This window comes from Marmota monax, unplaced genomic scaffold (genome assembly GCF_021218885.2).
Source record: "Marmota monax isolate L192 unplaced genomic scaffold, Marmota_monax_Labrador192_F-V1.1 WCK01_AAM20220418_F8-fsc00068, whole genome shotgun sequence".
In the NCBI taxonomy this organism is placed as follows: domain Eukaryota; kingdom Metazoa; phylum Chordata; class Mammalia; order Rodentia; family Sciuridae; genus Marmota; species Marmota monax.
In genome coordinates this window covers 3,111,766-3,134,274 of record NW_026692352.1, presented here as the reverse complement: position 1 = coordinate 3,134,274, position 22,509 = coordinate 3,111,766, and the positions used below count along the sequence as shown (strand labels likewise).

Here is a 22,509-nt window from a genome sequence, read left to right as displayed (position 1 = left end):
AGGTGAGGGTGTCCTGAGTTACCACCTGAGTTATGGCTTTGGATAGTTGGATTTTCATGTTTTATTCAATCCCAGTCACTGCACATCTGACTAGGAATGCAGAGATGTTTGCCCTAGAAAGGATCCCAAGAGATCATTAGAGGAATCTGTGTTCTGCCATCCTTTCTGGAATAGCTCTGCCTCCAGGAAGTTATCCCTGTGGCTTTGTTGCTTTGGCCTGTGCTCACACATGGACCTTGCTTATATTTTAGCTGTTTGCTGAGTGTGTAACTGTCCAGTAAATGCCTCCAAAGCAAGGGTATGCAGAATCCATCAAAGTACCCTTGGCACCCTGCTCAGAGCCCTGAAACAGACAGTCCTCAGGAAAAGCTTGTGGAATGAATACACGAATCATAGGAAGAGGTACCTCAAGAAATTGATATCCACATTGAAGGGGATTCTACAAACAAACTTGCCTTTGTAAGGGGGGGGAAAGTCATTATCATGAAAATCTCAGAAAGGCTGAGGAACTATTCTAGATGAAACTGAAGACAGGAATGCAGAGATGTTTGATCCCAATATTGATCCTGGCTTGCATCTGGATCACAGGGGAGAAATTGCTATACAGGAATATCAGCATAATTGAAGATATCTGAATATAGGGAGTATATTAGATAAAAAATAATGCAGTCATCCTTTGGTATCCATGGGGAATTGGTTCCAGGATCCCCCATGGATACCCAAATACACGGATGCTCAAGTCTTTTGTATAAAGTGGCCTAGTATTTACATATGACCTACACATATCCTTCCTTATACTTTAAAGTCATCTCTAGATTACTTATAATACCTAATACAGTATAAATGCTGTGTAAATGGCTGTTATATTTTTAGGGAATAATGATGACAAAAAGTCTTTATATGTTCAGTATAAATGCAGTTTGTCCCTCCAAATATTTTCTATGTGTAGTTGATTGAATCCCTGAGGGCAGAACCTGGGATACAGAAAACCAACTATATATCAGTATTAAATGTTTTGAATTTGATCTTCATTGGTTTAGTGGTTCTGTAAGAGAATGTTCTTGTACTCAGAAATACATACTAAAGTATTTTGGGGTAAAGAGTCATAATGTTGCTGGGCATGGCGGTGCACGCCTGTAATTCCAGCTCCTTGGGAGGCTGAGACAGGGGGATCGTGAGTTCAAAGCCAGCCTCAGCAACTCAATGAGATCCTGTTTCTAAATAAAATTGAAAAAAGGACTAGGGATGTGGCTCAGTGGTTGAGTGCCCCTGTGTCCAATCCCCGGTACCAAAAAAAGAAAAAAAGAGAGAGAGAGAGAGAGAGAGAGAGAGAGAAGAGACATAATGTCTGAAATTCACTCTCACATGGGCTAGGGAAAAGAGGAAAAAAGGAGTGAGTAGGAAAACAAATGAAGCAAATGTAAAGAAGAGATGAGTGACGGATATATGAAGGGTTTTTTGGTGTTATTTTTGTAACTGCTCATTAAGTTTGAAAAAAATTAAGTTTAAAAAAGAATCATCTGTGCTTTCTAATGAGTACCAAGTTTCTGGAAGAGAGATGGGTCAAAGAATGGTCATCTGGTGTTGGTCTTTATTCAGTTAACCCAGCAAGTGTTCATTGGGGTTGTGACTAAGCTCCTCCGCTGTGTGACTTTGAACAAGTAGAACAATTGTTATCACAGCAGGTAACATTTTGAAAATATAAGTGGTTTCATGTATATTACTTACTTTGGTCATCTCAGCACCCTTGTTTTTGGGTCTGGCAGGCTGATAAGGTGAGATGAATGAGGTTCAGAAAGGTTAGATGACCTGTTCACAGTCACACAGTCTGCCAGAGACAAATGCAGACTTCCTATCTGGGTCAGTCTTTTCAAGGGGGAGACCTTTTGAACCTATTTGTATGTACAAAGAAAAAAGTAGACTGATTCTGCAGGTTATTCTTCAAGTTCAGAAACTTCTGTGATAGGAAATAACCTATTATGAAGTGTGTGAGTACATTGCACCTACATTTGTTATAGATGCTGTGTACATACAAGACTCTTTCCTCTCACTGCTTACCCACTTCCCTGGATGTAGCACAGTGTGACAGAGTGCTGGGCAGCAGTCTCACTGGGAATAAGAGCATCTAGAGAGCTTCCTAGAAGACAGGTCCTGAGCTGGGCCTCAGAAGAAGGTATTCAGTTCAAGTAGCCAATGTGAAAGAGGCCAGAGAGGCTTTGTGTTTATGTAGTCAGATCACCAGGCCCCCTGCCTAAAGTCCCCTGGCCCAGGCTGGTGTTCTCTGAGAAGCAGCCTTTCTAGTTCCCCACCCCCAGTCTTGCCTAGCTGGGAGATAAGGCACAGATGGAGGCTGCCTGGGGATTCTAGCCCCTGGGCACCTTGCCTCTGCTCAGACAGTGGGCCTGGTGCTGTTATTACTGTAAACAGGGCCTTCTGCAAGGCTCCAGCCAGGGTCCTGCTGCCCAGATAGTGATCATGATTGAGTCTGCATGGCTCAGTGCTTCCAGGCTTCTGATGCAGGTGGGACAGGGCTCCCCATGCTTCAGCCCCTCCCCAGCTGCAGCTGAGGGCCGGTTCATGCCAAGGATTCGGAAATCAGTTGGAACAATGCATGATTGAAGTTCACTGGCCGCTTTGTATTGATTGGTCATATAAAAAAAGAAAAGAAAGAAATAAAAGTCAAGTGGTACCTCCCTCCCTGAGTGGAAAAGCTAGTTAGCCAGAATTACTTAAAACTGCTCCTATCTTCCTGTCTGGGACTCTTTCCCTCCCTCCCTCAAATAACAAGCCTGAGGATTGGCCTTTCTTTGAAAGTCTTGTTGAGTGGCATGTATACCAGGAATCCATTTCTCAGTTTTCATTTTCATGCTACATATATTTAGAATTTAGATTTTAGAACTCTTAGGATTTCAGAAATTATTTCATTCAATTCTCTTGTTTGACTGCAGAGAAAAATAAGGTCCACAGAGACAGTTTTATCCTAGGCCACACAGCTAGTTACTTATAGAACCATGACTGGAATCCATGACCTCCAGCCCTCAGACCTGTGTCCACAGGTGTCCTCAATCCTGAGACTGAGGAGCCTCCTACATCTGCAGAGGAGCCTAAGTTCTTTGGACAAGGTAGACATACCGTTATGAGACAGGTGATTTCCAACACAGGCCCAGAAGTAGTGGTGCAAGATTGATGTAGGCAACTGCTGTGGACATATGTTCATTCACACCCCAAGCCCTCCTGTGTACCGGTTGCCACCGCAGGCCCAGGAATTAGGTTGTCATTTCTAAAGGGACATGCTTGCTCCTGGGGAGTGATCTAAGTGAACAGTATGATGACTGTATTGATACAGGTTAGCACAGGGGATTGTGGCAGCAACATGGCCATCTTAGACATGACTTCTTAGAAAGTATAGGATTTTTTTTTTCCCTCAAAGTTATTTTTTTTTTAAAGTAAAAGAAAGGTCATTGATATAAAAACAACTGAACTCCACACAATACAGAAGCTTTTACAGCAGAAAGTGAAAGTTTGACTCATCTCTCCTTTTCAGGATCAGAGGTGATAATTTACCTCTTGGTCTCTGGCCTGCTGGCTCATCTGGATCCCTGCTGGCTGGAAGCAGCCTTCATGGTTTTTCCTGGGATTTGTTCCTCTCCTGTGTAATCTTCAACCCTTGGGCTAGGGAACCCTTCCTTGTTCTGCCACTGCTCTTGCTTGGGGGATTTTAGATGGTTCTCCATCCACAGATAAGTTCCAGCTTGCACTGTATTCCAAGTTCTTTTGTATATTATTCAGTTTACCCTATCTCCTCTTCTTCTTTTTTTTTTTTTCAACTTTATTTATTTTTATGTGGTACTGAGGATCCAACCCAGGGTCTTGCACGTGCAAGGTGAGCAGTCTACTGCTGAGCCATAACCCCAGCCCCCCCGTCTCTTCTTTAAGATGGTGTAAACCCCAACTGGAAAATGGTAATGGTATGGGCTCTTCTATTTGTACAGTGCTTTATTGCATACCACGTGTTTTCAAACATTTTGTCTCATCCACTCTTCATGGCACCCTAATATGACATGTAGTAAGACTAGTGGGATCATCTCCATTTTTTAATAGATGTGGAAACAGGCTCAGGGATCAGTAGCTATCAGTTACACAAGGGAACAGAGTGCAGTTCAGATTGGGTAGGTCACTCATTTGTCCCATGGCTTCTCATGTAGTAAGTGGCAGAGTCTCAATTTGCTCTTTCAAAGATCTTCCCTATGTTACTGCCTGAGAGGTAAGCAAAAGCTGGGATCCACCTCTGGATTTCTTCTGTGGTTTCCTGTGCTCTCTTGAAGCCACCTCCAGTGAGTTTCACCCTCCACTGCCCTGCCAAGCAGGAGAGCTAGTTCATTAGGGAAGGGCCTTCCACAAGTGTGGAGTCAGCCCAGAAAGGCCTGCTGTGTCCACCCCCACTCCCAGCCCAGCCCAGGCTGTTCTGCCCTGAGTGGCAGCCTGCATTAAGCATTCTACTCATCATCTCAGGGATGATGGAATCCTAACCTTTTCGGAGACACCGTGCTCTGTCACAAGCATTGCTCTTTTTAAAAGAGATTAATTCACTTGCCGCATTTTGTCCATTGGTGAAAATCACAGGGGAGAGCAAGGGTGGCTTTCTTAGGCCTCAGAGGCCTTTCAGCCATGCTCAGCAGGCAGCCAGCCCCCAGCTGCCTGGGACTTTGAAATGACTGCCCGCTGGGCATTCACTTGCAAAGCAACCAGTGAAATGGGGGAGACCTGGATTGTGAAATTCTAACTTTTTGGGCTGCTCTACACAGAGGGGAAAGAGGGGAAGGGCCTACCCTGCTCTGTAAGAGGAAAAGTTGCTGTGATGGTGGTAACGTTAGCTCTGGTCTTCCCTCAGTTTGTCAGGTGCACCACTCCTTACAGAGTTCTACCATGTGGTATCTCTGTGGTGTCTCTCAATCCTGACAAACATCTTACACAAGTCTCCTATTTCATAGCTAGTAAGTGACAGAGCCAGAATCTGGACTCCAGCCCTTGAACTCCAGGGTTGTTGATTTTTTCCATCAAATCTCAAGCCCAAAATGTTGCAAAGAATGATGCTCAGCCAGGAACCTGGGCAGGGTTTGGAAGCCGGAGTCTTACTGAAGAAGACCATGGTTTGCCTTCTGTGAATGACCTCACAAGTTTATAGAGCTCTTTTCTGAGTTTTTCAGTGCTGTTTCCCAAAACTCATGTGGATTTGACAGGGATTGTGATCCTCAGTGCATCTATGAAGAGACTGAAGCTTGGCAAGATGATACACCTGATTAGGCTATTAGAATGATAGGTGGCAGAGCTGAAACTAGAACCTAAGCCTCCTGACTCTCCCCTGTGTTCTTTCATTGAAATGCTAGCAATTTGAGGGAAGCTGCCTCTGCCAGCTATCCCTTTTTTTAAAAAAAAAGAAAAAGAAAACCCTGCAATGTACAGAAAAGAAAGCCTCTAAACACAAATATTCATATCAGTAGCACAAAATTCCTGGTGATCATCACAAATTAAAACAATAATGTAATACCTTTTGTACACATTAAGACTGGGATTGGCTACTGCTAAGTATTGGCAGGGAGAGTGTGTACAGGAATACCCCTTCCTGATAGTGGGAGGGCAGATGCAGCAGCTATCCTGTAGAGGACTCTAGCACTATTTAGCCACATTAAGTACTCACACAGCCTATGACCTAGGGATCCCACTCCCAGTACATGTCCTAAGGAAATACACAGTTCCAAAGGGGACATGTAAGAGAATGTGCTTTGAGCATTGTTTTTGGTGGCTGGGAGATGGTGGCTACCTGAGTGGGTATCCTTGGGACAGCAGCAAGGAAATATTTGGTGAATTATACTCGTCCCCTTTTCCTCATTTTCTATTCATCCCCTTTCATTTTTTTTTTTTTTTAATTTTTGTGCTATTGGGGATGGAACCCAGGGACTCTCTACCTACTGGAATACATCCCCAGACCTTTGTATTTTTTTTATTTTGAGATCTAGCTAAGTTGCTGAGACTGGCCTTGAACTTGGCAATTCTCCTGCTTCAGCGTCCAAATTTGCTGAGATCACAGGATAACCGGAGTGTGTTACCACACCTGGCTATTCACTCCCTTTCAAATGCAGCCTGCTTAAGTTATTAGGTTAATTTTGTTATTAATTTTGCCCAAAAATCTTGAATGACAGCCTCATTGTCTTTAGTAAAAGGCTAAAGAATGACAAATGGGTTTCTTCTTTATTGCCAGCTTCAGTTGAGCAGTGGTAACTGGGACCTGTGTTGAGGAAGATTCTGAAGCTCTTTCAGTGACTCCACAAGAAATGGCTGCTAGGGGAGATTTGTGATTTCCTGTCTTAGATTCAGGATGTTGGACAGCAGTATGCTTGCCAGGCATTTATCAATGCTTTAGACTGCATTTTTATCTTAGGCCCCAATATTGACTTCATGGGGGCTTGTACCCCTGGATGTTATGTGTAAAATAATAATATTTGAATGTGTGTGTGCTCCTATGCACCTATTTTGTAGAGAAATTTGATCATATTCTCAAAAGAGTTCACAACTCAAAAAGGTTTATGTTGGCTGCCCAACCTAGACCAGTGTTTGAGGACCTGTGACTGCTCTGCTTGCCTCAGCAGCTGTCTGCTTCTCTGCTGTGACCTGTCATCCAGATGGATCTGTCTGCTGGTCATTGAATGTCCGTCCATTCCCTGCTTCTCTATCACATCCTGTTCCTTTTGCCTTGACTGGTATTACTTGCCTCCCTCTTCCCTACACTCTCCCATTCTTTTCAGCAGAGTTCTAGTCTTTCAGCTCAGAAACCTCTTTTTTTCTTCAGCCTGCCCTGATTTTCTGACCCTTTCTGGACCAGAGAAGTGAGGCCTTCTACAACATTATAATTAGGATCAGAACTCTGCCCAGACTCTGAAGCTTCAGAACCACACACTTCCATGGTACCATGTGGTCTGCTGACCTAGGAAGAGGGAGTTTTAGATTTTGTCTCACAGAAAATTCATCCCCAGGATTCTTAGCCTAATTAACATCTACTGCTACTGGAAATTGTTTCCTCATAAAAGAAGTTTAACAGTATGTGGTATAAGGCTCCAGGTCTTCATCTAAAGAAATCCCCAAACCAGAGGTGAGAGGTGAGGGTTTCTCCACCTCCTGTAACTATTCCCTCACAGTTTGGGTTCCAGGTGTACCACATCTCTTGTAGGACCTCATATACCCCTGGCCTTGCTCTCTGAGTGAACAGGCTGCACCTCTGCCTGGAACACCTAATCCTGTTTTATGTGGCTAATTCCCCTTTATCATCACCTCCCCTGAGAGGTCTTCTGGTCACCAGGGCTGGGTGGGTTCCCTTGTTGTGCTCCTACAACTTCTAGACCCCATTCGTAGCACTCTTGACATGCGTAGTCTGTGCTTGGTGGGCTGTCTCCCTCTCAGGCCGTAACAATACCTGTCTCAGTCACTGCATCAGGACACATGGCCCTCAGAGCTGAATGAGTGGACAGATACATAGTGTTTCTTACCATCCTTCCAAGCCTTGTTTGCTTGATTACTTTAGCTGCATAGACATTTTATTTGGCTTGGTCCAGAGGAGCATTTACTACAGACTGTGGAATAAGAATGGTGCTAGGACTCAGACCAAAGCCTCTGGGCTCTGCCAAGTGCCCATTTGGCTAGACCCACTGCAGTGTAGACAGCCTCTCAGCTCCCTTAACCCTCTTTTACTAGTCCCTCATAAGGACATCCTGCCTGATGGGTGAATCATAGTCTCAATTTTCAGTCTCTTCCTCTGCTGGTGCTAGTCCTTGATTTCCTGCTATCCTGAGTCCTCCCTTCACTAGCTTGTATGCTTCCCTAGAGCATACCCCATGTCTTCACCTCACTTGGATCCAGAATTCAGCACAGGAGCAAAGCACATGCCATTGGTTTGTTGAAAGCAATTTAGGCTTTGCCATTCTTGTTTCTTGGAGCCAACATGTCTTTGGAGAAAGGGTGGTAAGGGATTTGTTCAGAAGGAGTCCACTTATAAAGTCATTACCAACCTGGATTTCAGTCACTGACTTGCCCCTAAACTAGCTGTGCGACCTTGAGTGATTTTTTTCCCTCACTGAGTGTTTCTTTATCCATGAAAAATAATACTATTTTACCCTCCTTAAGCTTATGTGGAGAGCAAGGAACTCATAAGTATAGAGTGCCTGGGGCAGTTCCTGCTCCTGCTGGGTGCTGAGTAATCAATGGTTCTGTATATTCCCCATCTCTACCCCATACCACAGGGCCTCCTGTTTTGGGGACCCAGAATTCAGATTTTTAGTGGTATACTTTAAAACCCTGGGTTTGTTAATTTACTTGACAATTAGTGAGCTCCTCCTATATGCCAGGTGCTGATGCATAGATTAAAATAAGATCTCTGTGGGCTTTCCTAGGAACCTGATCTAGCATTTCTAATGTTCTTCCCATCTTTCCTCAGGCTGAAAGATTTGCAGTTTCCAAACAGCCACAATACAGATAAACTTGAGAAATGTGATCCATTTGTAAACTGGGAATCACCTAAATAAGACACATGGGTAGGCATTCTAAGTTAGGCAAAGTGAAATTAAGGGGAAGGAGGCAGAGCTGTAGCCCAGGTGAGTCAAAGAAAGCTTCCCAAGAAAGAGTCCACAGGCCATGTTTGTGAAAAATTTTCTCTGCCTCTTTTCAGGCTATTAGCAGAAGGTGCAGATGTCAACACGAGGCACAAACTTGGCTGGACAGCACTCATGGTGGCAGCCATCAACCGAAATGACAGGTAAGAATCTCCCTCCACACAGCCTCCCTAGCTCTTTGCAAGCTATGTTCCTGACCACTCTCTCACCCTTGCCTTCCCCTTGCTGTGTTCTCCAGAGGCAGGGACATGATTGAGTCTCAGGTTCCATACTTTACCTGGTGCATTGGATTGGATAGTGGATGTGGAAAGGGAAGGTGTGACTTTGGATCTTGATTCCATTATTAATTGGCTTTGTGACCTTAGGCAAGGTCATTTGCATTGTCCTGGCATCCAGATGTTTAAAAGCCTGTTGTAAATGGTTAAGTGTATATGTGTTGGTTATCATCATGTTCTTACTGTCTATAGACTATCCATGTTAAGAAGCTGGCAGACACTTTCTCTAGCAATGGCTCCACTAGGTGCTTTTTCTTTAGAGGTTCTGTTGGAAACTAGGAAATGTGGGGGCCTTCCTTCCCTCCTATTTAAGGTTGTGCTACTTTCCACCTATGCCCATTCCTTTAGGGTTGTAGGTATTGTGTAAAAATCAAAAGTGGTGCATCTTGCATCAGGAGTTATCTCTAATTTTCACAGCTACCCCACAGAATATGTATTGTTATACTCATCTCCAAACTGAGAAAACTGAGCCCAAAGAGAAAAAGTGATTTGTTGGAAGTCATACAGACAGGTCTTAGAACCTGGCCCCATGGCTTGCAAGATAGGTGTTGTGTACTTTATCTCACTGCTGTTTCTTCATGCCACAGCACAGACTATTGCTGGACACTGCCTTTCCATCCCAATTTGTTCTGATTTTTGCCCCAGGGTTGATATAATTCTGATGGCATGAAGTCTACATTCACTGTAGCTATGATTGTGCAAAGGAATTAAGTACAAAAAGTGCTGGGCACAGTGGTGCACACCTGTAGTCCCAGCTACTTGGGAAGCTGGGGGCCAGAGAATTCCAAGTTCTAGGGCAGCCTGGGCAACTTAGACCCTATCTCAAAACAAAAATTATTTTTAAATGTTCAAAAAGGGATGCTTTCAAAGGAAACAGACTGAGCACTTTAGTAGCAGCCACTGAAATTCATAATTGGGGGTACCAATTTTAATTCTCCCTTCAAGGTTTTTCAGGCCTTTTTCTGCCAATATCAGCCACCTTTGAAAGGGTCCTAAATAGGGAGGAAAGCTGCAAAACTTGAATTTAAGAGTATAGGGGTGAACTGTCTCAGATTATCCAAGAAACTTAGCTGTTCTTGAAATAGATTTATTTCACTATTTCTTTATCATGAACTTGTTCTCAGTCACTCCGTTTCCTTATTTGCTGTCTTTAGCTCCAAGCACTCACTTTTTCTTTAAAAGATAATTGGTATATGCTGGAGGTATAGCTCAGTGGTAGAGCACATGCCTCACATGCTCAAGGCCCTGGGATCAATCCCCAGCACCCCCCACACACACACACACTCACACTCAAAAAGTGGAAAAAAGATAATTGATACAAAAAGGCTCTGTGGTTGAGAGACCTGAAATCCAGTCTTGATCTGATCCTCAGTTGAATTTCAGAACTACATGGATACCTGTTTGCCCACAATACATTAATTCTACAAACATTTAGTAAATGTCTGTCTGAGTCAGGCCTTGTGCTAGGTCTTTGGATAATCAGAGACCTTGGAGAGCTCACAGTCTAAAGTGGAAAAAGAAATGGAAGTAAAGCGACTTTCTTTGTCAGCAGAGTAGAATCTCACTGTGTTCTTTTAAGAATTACATTAGATGGGCTGGGGATATAGCTTGTTGGTAGAATGCTTGCCTTGCATGTACAAAGCCCTAGGTTCGATCCCTGGTACCACAAAAAAAAAAAAAAAAAAAAAAAAAAGAATTACATTAGGTAATTTGTGTGCTACAGATTATAAACGGTGCAGTGTTATTGCTATGTTAGACTTGTCTACACAAGTCTATTCTCCATCACTCATTCTCCACCCTAGTCACCAGTCCTCTTCCCTAGCTTTCAGATGTCTCCATCTACAAGGAGTAGCTGGTGATAAAGGAGGAGATATGTTCCCTTCTGGGTATAGTATTTTCAGAGTTGAGACTGAATAGGAAATAACAATACACTTAAGAGTACTGTCAATTAGTGATCAGATAACTAGTAGATGTGCTTTTGGGGACACTTCTCTCTGAATCTAATGAGTTGTTGGTTTAACTGATTGCTCTGTCTTTATCCAGGAGCATTAGCAAATCAGTGATGCTTGTTGAGCAAAGTGAGAGCGTTGGCTTATATTTATTTGCTTTGGTTCCTAGAACAAATAACTAATTTTTAAAGCACTTTGTGCCCTCCTTTTCTTCCAGTATTCAAGGAGAGCAAAGTTTTATTGAACTGAGCATATTCTTGGGTTGAATTTTTAAATTTTTTTTGTAGTTATAGATAGATACAATGCCTTTATTTTATTTATTTGTCCTTATGTGGTGCTGAGGATCCAACCCAGAGCCTCAAACATGCTGGGCAAGAGCTCTACCACTGAACTACCTCATCTGCTCTTGGGTTGAATCTATTTATTCATATCACAAAACTTTTGGGGGCCCCTACTATTAAGTACTGTTGTAGGTACTTGAAATAACATCAGTGATAAACAGACAAAATCCTTGCCAACACAGAGCTCATTTGTCTGTTGGTTGTGGTTCTTGGGTGGAGTGAGGCATGAGCAGACAATAAACAATAGGTATAATACAGAATTAAACTGTTTAAGACATGAAACTGTTAAGAAGTACTATGGAAAAAGGGAAATGTAGAACTTGTGAAAAGGGGAGTATCAGGAGTACATTGTTCAGGGTGTGTAGGCCCATACTATTGTTTTTCCTTGTTAGAATTGTACTGATTCTCCCCAGTAAATCCCCAAATCATTCTGGAATCACATTGGCCAGACCTGAAATGCCACCGGCTTTTGAATTGGGTTTGGATGAAGGGAAGACAGAAGGGTAGCACCCCTTGATTTGAGGCTGAAAGCAGAAAACCTTTACCTCATTTAGAATGTTGTCAGTCCCTGAGTTCAAAGAGAGACTCCAAGAGTAGCCCAGTCACCTCACCCTCATGTTCCTGCTTAATGTTTTAAGTCCTTAAGGATATAAAATACAATATCCTCAGATCTTTAAGATTAACTTTTTACAAACTTTATTTCTTTATGTATTTGTTATTTTATTTAGTTTTGAATAGTCAATTTTTAAAAACGCAGAAACAACTTACAATATATTCCCTTTTATTTCTAAAGAGAGTTTGAAGTGACTTAAATAGAAATAGAAATATACACAAGAGAGTTAAAACTGGATGAAGATCAGAAATTGTATTGGTAAAAGGAAAGATAATTGTATCAGGATTGAACAAGAGGTTTTCTTTTCCAAAAATATGTTCATTGTTTTTGTAAAAACGGTATAGAGAAGAAAGTGATAGTCACCTGAATTCAGTCTTTCTAGACATTGATAATGCATATTATGGATATGCATTATAATTTCATGTAAATGGTACTATGCTGTACTCACTATAAATTAGATAGAGAAACTGAATATTAATCTACATTGAAGTTTCCTGACAAGACAAAAAAGGCTTACAGAGTTTTGGTCAGAACTTTGTTCTGACATCTTTTATATTATCTTATGCATCCAGCAAACATTTTTTAGAACTATCCTGTGTCAGATGCTGATGTGCTTGGCCATGGGGCTTTCAGAGAATAAGCAACCATAGCCTTTGCCCTAAGAAGCTTACTTCGACTACTGACATCAAGGACTGGAGTAATGTGGCCATTGTCCTCAGTAACCATTCTGCCAAAGATTTTCCAACAATCTACTAGGACAGCCCTTTTGCCAGCCCCAGGAACAGCTTGGGTGTAATATTGACTCAAGCAGCAGTCATTGAGGCCTGGCCCCTTTCTCCACAGTGAGCCCTCCATAAGCCTCATGCCACAAGGCACTTGTTTAGCCTGAGTCTGGGTGCCTCATTCTGTGTTGCACTTTGACCTACCCTAGCTAAAGGCTAAGCCATAGGGTCCCAGGATGATCACTGTGACTTAGCATAGCCTTCACTGGCTAGTGCAAATATACCCAGCCTTCAGCTAAATTCAATTAGTCTTTTTTTAAGAAGAGAAAGAAATCCAATTTTACTAAACATGGACAGACGGTGGAAGGCACTTTGATGTTACAACCTCTCAGTGATGCTTTACTTAGTCACAAGTTCATAAGCAAGAAGGCTTAATTACTTGGGAAAACACAGGATTAAAACTGAACACAATGACTGAGTATCCGCTCTCGGGCGACTTGATTCGAACCCAGGCACCCAGTTCGTGTGTGGTGCAAACTTTGATGTATGCTATGACAAGCTGAAAGTCATGATCCCCTTGGGGAAGCTCCTTCAGATGGCATTTGCAGGATGTGTAGGCGGAGAAGCAGGGTCTGCCAGGCCTGTTTGCTCAACTTTGATGTCCAAGCAGCCACAGGCCCCACTATTTGCTCTTTTACTGAGGGATGGATTGGGAGCCTCCTACCTTTCCCAATGGACAATGGCCAGCAATGGAGTGTGACGACTGTTGACCATTCCAGGAATCTGGTGGACCAGAACAGGGCTTTGGGAGGTGCAGAGCCTGGGGGGCCAAAAGCTGTTTGTAGGACAGTCATTTCTCCAGATGTAGCTTTCCTCAAAGCCCTAGTGATGGTTGGGTGCTTGGAGTGGAGATAAAAATAGTCTTATGAGTTTTTTTAGCAAATACCAAATACTGCTGTCCAGTAGCCCTAGGGTATTTATAAATTGGAAGTTTAAGTCTTTCCTATTCCCTTCATCAGATAATATGTGCAGGGAATAGTGGTGTAGAAGAAAAGTAGTATGATTCAGGTCCTTCTCATTTCTAGTACTTCAAAAAAGAAGCTTTCAAAACACACTATCTGATTAAGGGATAGTATCTAGAATATATTTTTAAAATGAACAAATCAACAATAAAAAGACAATCCAATTTTTAAAAAAAGACTGAGCAAAAGATTTGAGCAGACATTTCTCCAAAGAAGTAGTAGATGGCAAGTATGCACATGAGATGACATTCAGCATGAGTAGTCATTAGTGAAATGCAAATTAAAATTGCAATGAGATACCACAACATACTTAGTTCAGTAGCTAAAATTTAGAAAAGCTAACCACATCAAGTCCTGACAAGGATTCAAAACAATTCTCATCCATTGTTGATAGGAACGTGTAATGGTATAGCCACATTAAAAAACACTTTGGCAGTTTCTTACATAGATTAAAGCATATATTCACCATGTAGTCCAGCAGTACCAACTCTTAGATATTTGCTCAAAAGAAAAAAGACCTGTATGCAAATATTTATTGCAAGTGTCCATCAGCTAGCAAATGGACAAATTATGGTACATCCATACAATAGAATAATACTCAGCACTAAGAAAAAGCAGCTATTCATACATACAACAACATGGATGAATCTAAAAAGTCTTATACTAAGTTAAAACCAACACAAAAAGCTATCTACTATAAAATCCCATTTATTTGACATTTTCTGGAAAAGGCAGTACTCTAGAGAAAGAAATCAGACTAGTGATTGGGTTTTGGAGTAGAAGGAAAGAATGTAAAGGAACTTTGGGGTAATGGAAATATTCCAATCAACCCATGCAACACATTTCTTGTGTGGTACAAACTTGGATGTGCTCTGATAAGCTCAAAGTCTTGATAACGGTGGTGGTTTATGATTTTGTATAATTATTAAAATTCATTAAGTTACATATCTTAAAAATGATGAATTTTACTGTGTATAAGTGATATTTCAATTACCTGAATTTGAAAACAATTTTTTAAAGCTGCCATACCTCTCCCAACTTTCATTATTATTACAACCAGTGGCATACTGAGAATCAAAATTAGTTCATATTATTAACAATCACCCGGAATGTTTTCAATTCTTATTGTTGATGGTATCTCACATTAGTGTACTATGTATTCACGAACAGAATGAAGATTTGTGAATTCACACTATCAGTGACATCATGAAGTGTATCATAACTGATGAATGGTGATAAAGTTTATCTTACAAATTATGTACAGTGTGCATACATAAATTCACAAAGTTTATGATTCTTCATTCCAGCAAGGAGAAAGTCTGGGGTGCAGGACTGCAAATGTGCCTTTCTCACATCGTTCTTGGGCTCCTTACCTTTAGGCTGCCAGCAGGAAAACCCCTATTTTATGATCCATGTGTTTCAAGAACCAAGATCCATAAGAGAATGGTGATGTGGGGACATTCGGGTTTGAGGCTACCTGGGCTTGCTGGTTCCTTTCTCAGGCTCCTGCCTTGGAGAAGGTAGGAACTGCAGGCAAAGCATGAAGCACCAGAACTATTTGAAATTCCCCATGAGAGTCTCCCTCCCTCCTCCTGCTTCTGCTCCCGGAGTACATTTCATCAGCATCGCATCGGAAGGACTGGTTCCCGGCATTGCCTTCCCTACTTGGCCCGGGTCCCCAAGGAACTGAGCTAATGAGTGGATAACACGCATTTGCCAAGGCCTTCCTGGATGTGGTACCTGGGCTTTGTTAATTTTAAAATGCTGCCATCCTTGGCTGAAGACCATTTAATTCTCTCTCATAGCAGTCCATTTATTTTTAGCATTTGCTGTTTTCCCTCCACTTTACCAAGAGGAGAGGAGCATTAAGCCCTATCTTTAAGAAACCAGTAACCCAAGCCAGATTGCTGTCGTGCAGGAGAGGTTCTCTGGACCTTTCTTTCTGGGACACAACAGCTCCACAAGTGATCATAAAACCAGAGCTGATGCTGTCCTTGCAGCTAGACCTCTGTTAGCTTCCCTGGGAAGCTCTCCCTTATTGTTGGCTGGCCAGAGGCAAAGCAGGTAGGGCACTCCTGCACCTGTGCTTGAATGTGGATTCTTAGGGATCTTAACAACATGGAGGTCCTACCTTAGGGGTGTAGAGTCCACAGCCTATGCAGCAGAGTGGTGCTTCCTTCTATCCAAGGAGACAGCACTTTATGCTTTCTGATCTCCAGACCATATTCTGATGGTAGCTATCATGATTGGTGCCTTGTGATTGTGTCAGGGCCATGTGAGTTCTTCCTGTGGTGGCTATAATCCTGAGGGCAATCCTGAAAGGGGGAGGTATTATCATCCCTGTCTTATAGATAGGGGAAATGAAGCTCAGAGATGCCCAGAGTTGTCCAGTAAGTGAAAAGGGGGACCCAGGATTTGACTGAACCCTAAACCTTTATTCTCACCACTGGACTACACTATCTCTACAAAGGTTGGGAGGAAGCCCATGGATGGGCCAAAGGATGCTGAGACCAGGAGTCAAATCAGCTCATTCAGGGTTTCTTGATGACCCACTATGTACTGGATGATTTTGAGAAGTCTAAAAACAAACCACGCTTGTTCTCAAAAAGCTAATAGAAAGAGATAAAACAAGTCCTACTTGGATCACAGAATGTGGTAGAATATGGTCAGTGCCACAAAGAAAACCACAGAGTGCTGTGGGGAGGTCATGCTATATAGAGGTGACACAAAAGGAGTCCCTTTCTAAAGAGTTGGACCTTGAAAGATGGACAGAATTTTATTGATAAAGGTAGAGAGTAGAGGGAATTTCTAGAAGAAGGATGAGTGTAAACACAGGCTCACAAGGGTGAGAAAGCAGGTAGAGCTAGTAGGAGGACCTGCAGGGTTTGGGGACCAGAGAATGCAAAGGAAAGACTATAACTAACCTTGGCCACAGCCCTGTCTGGCTGTGACAGTCTAGCATATGGAACAGTTGTGGGCTCTAGAGCCAGACTTCCTGGGTTCAAATATAAGCTCTACTACATACTAGTTAGGTACTTTGGAAAGCTCTTTCACTTTTCTCTGGTGGTTTCCTCAGCCGTAAAATGGGGATAAATAAGCAGATCTACCTCAAAAGACTATTTTGAGGGTTAAATGTGTAGATACATGTAAAGCATTTAGAGTGGTGCCTGCCATACAGTAAATACTCTTTGAGAGTGTACCACTTTAGTTAATAGTAGCATAGTACTATAGTAGTAGAGCCTTAATTATTATTACTGATACTGCTGCCTAGTGTAGGTCATCCCAGAAAGAGTAAATAGCCTGCAGGTAAGCCTACCTTTGTTTAAGTGAGAATGTTACCTGTCTCTCATCAATAACTCGCAGGTGACTCAGAATCAGTAGGGCTTTGTTTCTTCTTCTTTTTCCAATCCTTTTTTTTTTTTCTTTTTTTAAATCTAAGAAGCTGGGCCTAGAACATGGGACCCCTAAGCAGGGTGTCTTGATGTGGGACTGGCTTTTGTCCCAGGTGGCCATCTGCCTGAAGCAAGACTGTGCCCAGTATTTCCCAGCAAGGAAGGGTGGGTGAGGGTGCTGGCCACATGCCCAGAATGCCAACATCATACCCCCAGAAAAGTGTACTGGGTTTGACGTTTCTCCCACCACGGCTGCTATGGCCGATTATCTCTGAGTAACAAAGAATCATTTCTAATCCCATTTGGGATCGTTGTTCATGATAATCCTGTTTTGTAGTAATGATATTCCAATTCCAGCATGCACCCGTTTCTAGTTTGGCAGATGCATGCCTTGACCTCCAGCAACCCAAGATACTGCTCCCTGGAAAGCAGTGCCAGCTCATTTGCCTAAAGTGACAATCTCAGGGTACCCTTTCCCCCACTCCAGTGCCTTATCTTGTTCTGGGGTTCTGTGTTTAGTGTTTTCTTCATAGAAAGTGTCAGTTGGGGACAGGAAAGCATCCAGTTCTCATCTGGTTCAGCTGTTGGGGGAAGGCTGTTCATTTCTAGGGACTGTGATGCACTCCAGACACGTACGTCTTCTTTTTTGCTTTCTTTCATGTTACTGGGGATAGAACCCAGGGCCTCACACATGCTAGGCAGGTGCTGTACCACTGAGCTGCATCCCCAGCCCTCTTTCTATCTGTTGCCTCTCTTTTCTCTTTGCTAATGGTCATTTCTTTTTAGAGTGAGTTGTTCTTGTTGTTTTGTGGTACTTGGGATCGAGCCCTGCAGTGTTCTACCACTGAGCTATCCCCCACCCCTTTTTAAGTTTTATTTTGAGACAGGGTCTCATTTAGTTGCTTGGCTGGCCTGTAAATTCTGATCCTCTTGCCTCAAGCCTCCCAAGTTGCTGGGATTATAGGTATACACCACTGTGCCTGCTCTGTACCTTTTTTTTTTTTAAATACTGAGAATGTAACTAAGGGTGGTTTACCACTGAACAATATCCCCAGTCCTTTTTATTTTTTATTTTGAGACAGGATCTCACTAACTTGCTGAGGGCTGACCTTAAATTTGCAGTCCTCCTGCCTCAGCCTCCCAAGTTGCTGGGATTACAGGCATGAACCACTGCACCCAGCTCTGTACCTCTTCTTTAAAAGACATTTTCTTTAAAAGCAGTGGTGCCATAAGCTGCTTGTTTCAATAGAGCTGCCAGGCTGGTGGGACAGAGGTCTGCAGTAGATATGGTGGATGTGCCTGGGTTTCAGCAAAGTATTTGGCTGTCTTTTGCGACATATACATGAATAAAATATGATGTGGGGAATAGAATAGTCAGATTAATAAATGGTGAATGACCTGGTTCATTGTTTATATATGAATGGACAGCAGACTGGAGAGCAGACTCAAGTGGTGAGCCATGGGATTCTGTTCTATTAAGTAGTTATATCACTGATTTCATTGAGGTCATTGATAAGTACCAAGCAAATTGGCAGATTAAATGAAACTTGTAGACATACTGATATGTTAGATGAAAGAATTGGGGATATAAAAAAATTATCTCAATGGGCTAGAGCAATGGTTAAATCTGTGTTGATAAAAATTAACAGGGGGCTAGTGGGATAGCTCCGTGAGGAGCACTTGCCTAGCATGTGCAAGGCACTAGGTTCAATCCCTAGCATCACCAAAAACAAATAAACAAACAAACAAAAAAGGGAGTAGTCAATAATTAGAACCAAAAACCAACTGTAAAATCCAAGGTGCAATACTTAGCCGTACTAAGAAATTTAAAGCCTAGGAACTAATTTAAAGTTTCGTGAGTCAACAGTACATCATCTAGGTCCCAGAAGAGAATTGATTCAGTAAATACTATTGTCCTATAAAGACACTGTGCGTGAGGAAATCAAGACACAGCCCATGTTTTGGGGAGCACACAGTCTAGTTGATGTAACATGGTAATGAAGAACAGGGGCTCTGGAATGAAACGATACTTGGATATAAACCTCACTCTATCTGAGAGGGTACTTTTATCTTCCTTGTTTTCATTTGAGGTTTTGATCTCTGGGTAAAGAGGTCGTTTATCTTTGTAAACTCAAAACATTTTGCTTTCTTCTGTTTTTTGTGAATGGCGAAAGAATGGAAGCAAATAAAATTTTGCTGATTTTTTTTGAGGGGGGAAAAAAACCTCACTTTATCTTTTACTAGTTCTCAGTTTCCTAATCTGTAAAAGGGGAATAATAATAACAGCTACACTGCAAAGCTTAAAATGCACATAAAACTAGCTAGTGCATTTAACTTTCTGCATATAGGAAGTACATAATCGGTATCTGCAGCTATTATTAATATTCTTTTTGTTGTTGTTAATTTCACCCAGTCTAAGAGATATATCAGCCCCATCATACTTTGATGGGTTGTTTGCCTAGAGCAATCCTAATCTAGGCCTATGTTGTAGTAAGAAGTCCTAACAACTAGGTTCTGACCACATTGGCCCACAGATTTTCTGGCCACACATTATAAAAGATTGGAAAATATGGAAGTATATTTAGAGCAAGGTTGAGTGTACAAAATTGGGACTGTCCTGGAAAGCCTGTGATGATGGTGATCTTGATTGCTTGGCTCTTTATTTAATATATGATACTTTCCTTGAACCTTGCCCCTAATTATATCACCTTTGTCTGGGTCCACCACTGATTTTAACCCTTGTTCATCTCAGTCATACTCCCTTTTATCCCAGCTAGCTGTGACCTGCTTTGCTTTAACTATCATCTGAAATTTCCACATTGCCTGGTACATAGTTGGGGCTCAGTAACATTGGGGTAGTCAAACAAACTATTGGATGGTCATATAGGGGAGCACCCATATGGCTTAGGGAATTGTGCATCAGGTTTGGACCCAGGCTGTTCTGGATTTAAATCTTGGTTCCTGTACTTACTTAATGTGAACACTGGGTAATTCATGTTATCTTTCTGAACCTCAATTTACTCATTTGTAAAATGGAACTAATATCTCATTGCAAGTTGTTACAAAGTTCTGAAGAAGTCATTGTACATCTAACATATTGTGGCTGCTTTATGGTTATGAATGATTATTGATTTTGAGGTAAGTAAATAAAGATTTTTATCCTCATTTGAGGAAATTGAATCACATTTTGACACAGGGTACCCTACCTGCTACCTAATCCTTAATTCATTTCCTAAGGAAACTGTTCTCCCTGCCCTCTCTTTCCCCAGCTCCTGCTCCCATGCCACCAGGCTTCTAGAGTTAACACATGCCAATGCTTTTAGTCAGGCCACCCAGCTTTCCTGACCAGCCAATAGACCAGGTTACTGAATGAGATACAGCTCATTTGACTTTCTAGCAAAGCTCCTGAACTGTGACCTCTTGGCTTCTTCCCCTCATTGAGGTGTGCACTGGGTTGAGAATAGGTCACTCTTTGTCTTCAGGCCTGTGACACTCATCATAGTGACACTGTGCTTTAGATGTGGGGGTGGGTAAGGGGAGGAGGAGAAGAAGCATCTTCTGAAGCTCAACATTGTGTGGGGGACGACCTGGAGCTGGGATCACTGCCCTCCTTGCTTCACCAACTCCAGCTGCTGGCCAGCCATCTTTGACACGTGCCTGGCCCATCACCCACCTCAGCTCACACCACAGACTTCCTTGCCTTAACGTGGATCAATGTAACTGCCTTCCAGTGCATTGGAACCCCCGCTTGTCCTGAAAGGAAGAGCTCATTGAGGTCAGTGCCAGCCAGCTTTCCAACATGTGCTTCCACTCTAAACTAGTTACAGCCCGATCAACGCATTAATTGGCTGTGGCTCCAAATGGAGTTCCTTGATTCTCAGGAGCTGCCACTTAAGGACCACCCTCCTGTTCCTTTTCTCAGTTTTGTCTGGGAACTTCCTGTAGCCCAGGAGAGGAAGTTGGAGGTTTTACAGCTATCTGCCAGCCTAGCTTGAACCTTCAGATGGGAGAAGACTGCGCACCTTCCTTACCCCTCCTCTCATTTTCTATCCAAAAAAAAAATAGTGATTTCTTTCACTTATTTTTCATTCATGCACTCATTCAGAAAACATCTATTGAGTGCTTACTATGATCCAGGTGCTAGGAAGGAACTGAGAAATAAGTTTGAGTCACAGCTTTTGCCCCATAGACTGGTAGGGGAAAACTAATACTAGTAAACAGGCAATCATGATACAATACTATGGAGGTGAGTACTGGGTGTCGGGCAGAGAGGAAGGAGAGGAACCAGGCTGGGAGTCAGAAGGCTTAGTTGCATTGATGATGTCAGTAAGGCGCTCTGAAGGTAAATGAGCACCAACCAGTCGAAGCAGGGGAGTGACATTTTCAATGGGCTTTGGTGTATACTTCAAGGAGTTCATTGTTTTTATTGGGTCCTTAATTCTTCAGCCCCCAACGCCAGATGGGAAGTTTTATAATTGAGAGATTTCCTAGAAAGAATAACCTTCTGGAACAAATGGTCAAGTTCAATTAAGGTATAAATGGAAGGGCATTGGGAATCCTTTATTTATTGATTCACTGATGGATTGATTCACTGATTTTAAGATGTGGTCTTACTGTGTTGCCCAGGCTGGCTTCAAGCTCCTGCCTCAGCTTCCTGAAAATCTGGGACTATAAGTATGCACCACTGTACCCTGCCATACTGTTTGTGTGGTCCTGGGGATTGAGCCCAGGTCTTTGCTTGTGCTAAGCAAGCCCCCTCCAACTGAGCTACATTTCCAGACTTTAAAAAAAAAAAAAAATCATCTAAGCCTGTTGCTGCACATATATCCAGCCTGTTGCTTCTTACTGCCGCATTGTTTCATAGTGTGTTGCTTCCACATTTAATTTATCCATTCCCCCAGTGATAGACACTTGATTGCCTGCAACTCCCCACTGCTGCAAAGGCTGTGATGAAGTCTCTGTGTTACCTTTTATGGACCTGCATAAGAATTTCTCTGGGAAATAAATACTCAGGAGCAGAAGTGCTGTGTCACAGGGTAAGGTGCTTTAGTTGGTGAAGTGCTCCACGATTGGCTTTCAGAATGGCTGTACCAGTCTATATGCCCTGATACTGCATGAAGAGTTTCAGATCCCTACTTGGCACTTTTCAGCTTTCTAACTTTTGTCAATATGTTGAATTTAAAGTAATGTCTTGTTGTTTTGATTTACATTTCTCTAATAACAAATAAGTTTGAGTATCTCATCACGGGCTTATAATCCATTTTTGGATTCATGTCCTTGTCTCCCTTTTTGATTGGGTTTCCCAATCTTAGCATTTCTGTTAAAATGTGAGTTGAAGCAAAGTGCTACTGTCTGTTAGTTACCTGAGAACTGATAGAGAAGTGAGGGGCAATATAGCACACCTCTTGAGCTATGGATACTCTCTGCTTCCCCAAATTACTAAGGGAAATAGGGCAAGTGGGGATTAGCCTTTGAAGTTGGTAGTGGCATTTTTTAGGCATATCTTCACTGGAGGCCACATCCTGAGCTGGCTCA

General features: G+C 42.4%; 1 protein-coding gene across 1 annotated transcript in view; it reads left to right on the top strand.

Moving 5' to 3' along the window:
* Clpb (ClpB family mitochondrial disaggregase) overlaps positions 1-22,509 on the top strand; it is a 139,363-nt gene that overhangs the window by 18,731 nt on the left and 98,123 nt on the right. Inside the window, exon 3 of the mRNA XM_046441863.2 lies at positions 8,717-8,803. Coding sequence (XP_046297819.1) covers positions 8,717-8,803 — 87 coding nt within the window. The remainder of the gene's footprint in view (positions 1-8,716; positions 8,804-22,509) is intronic.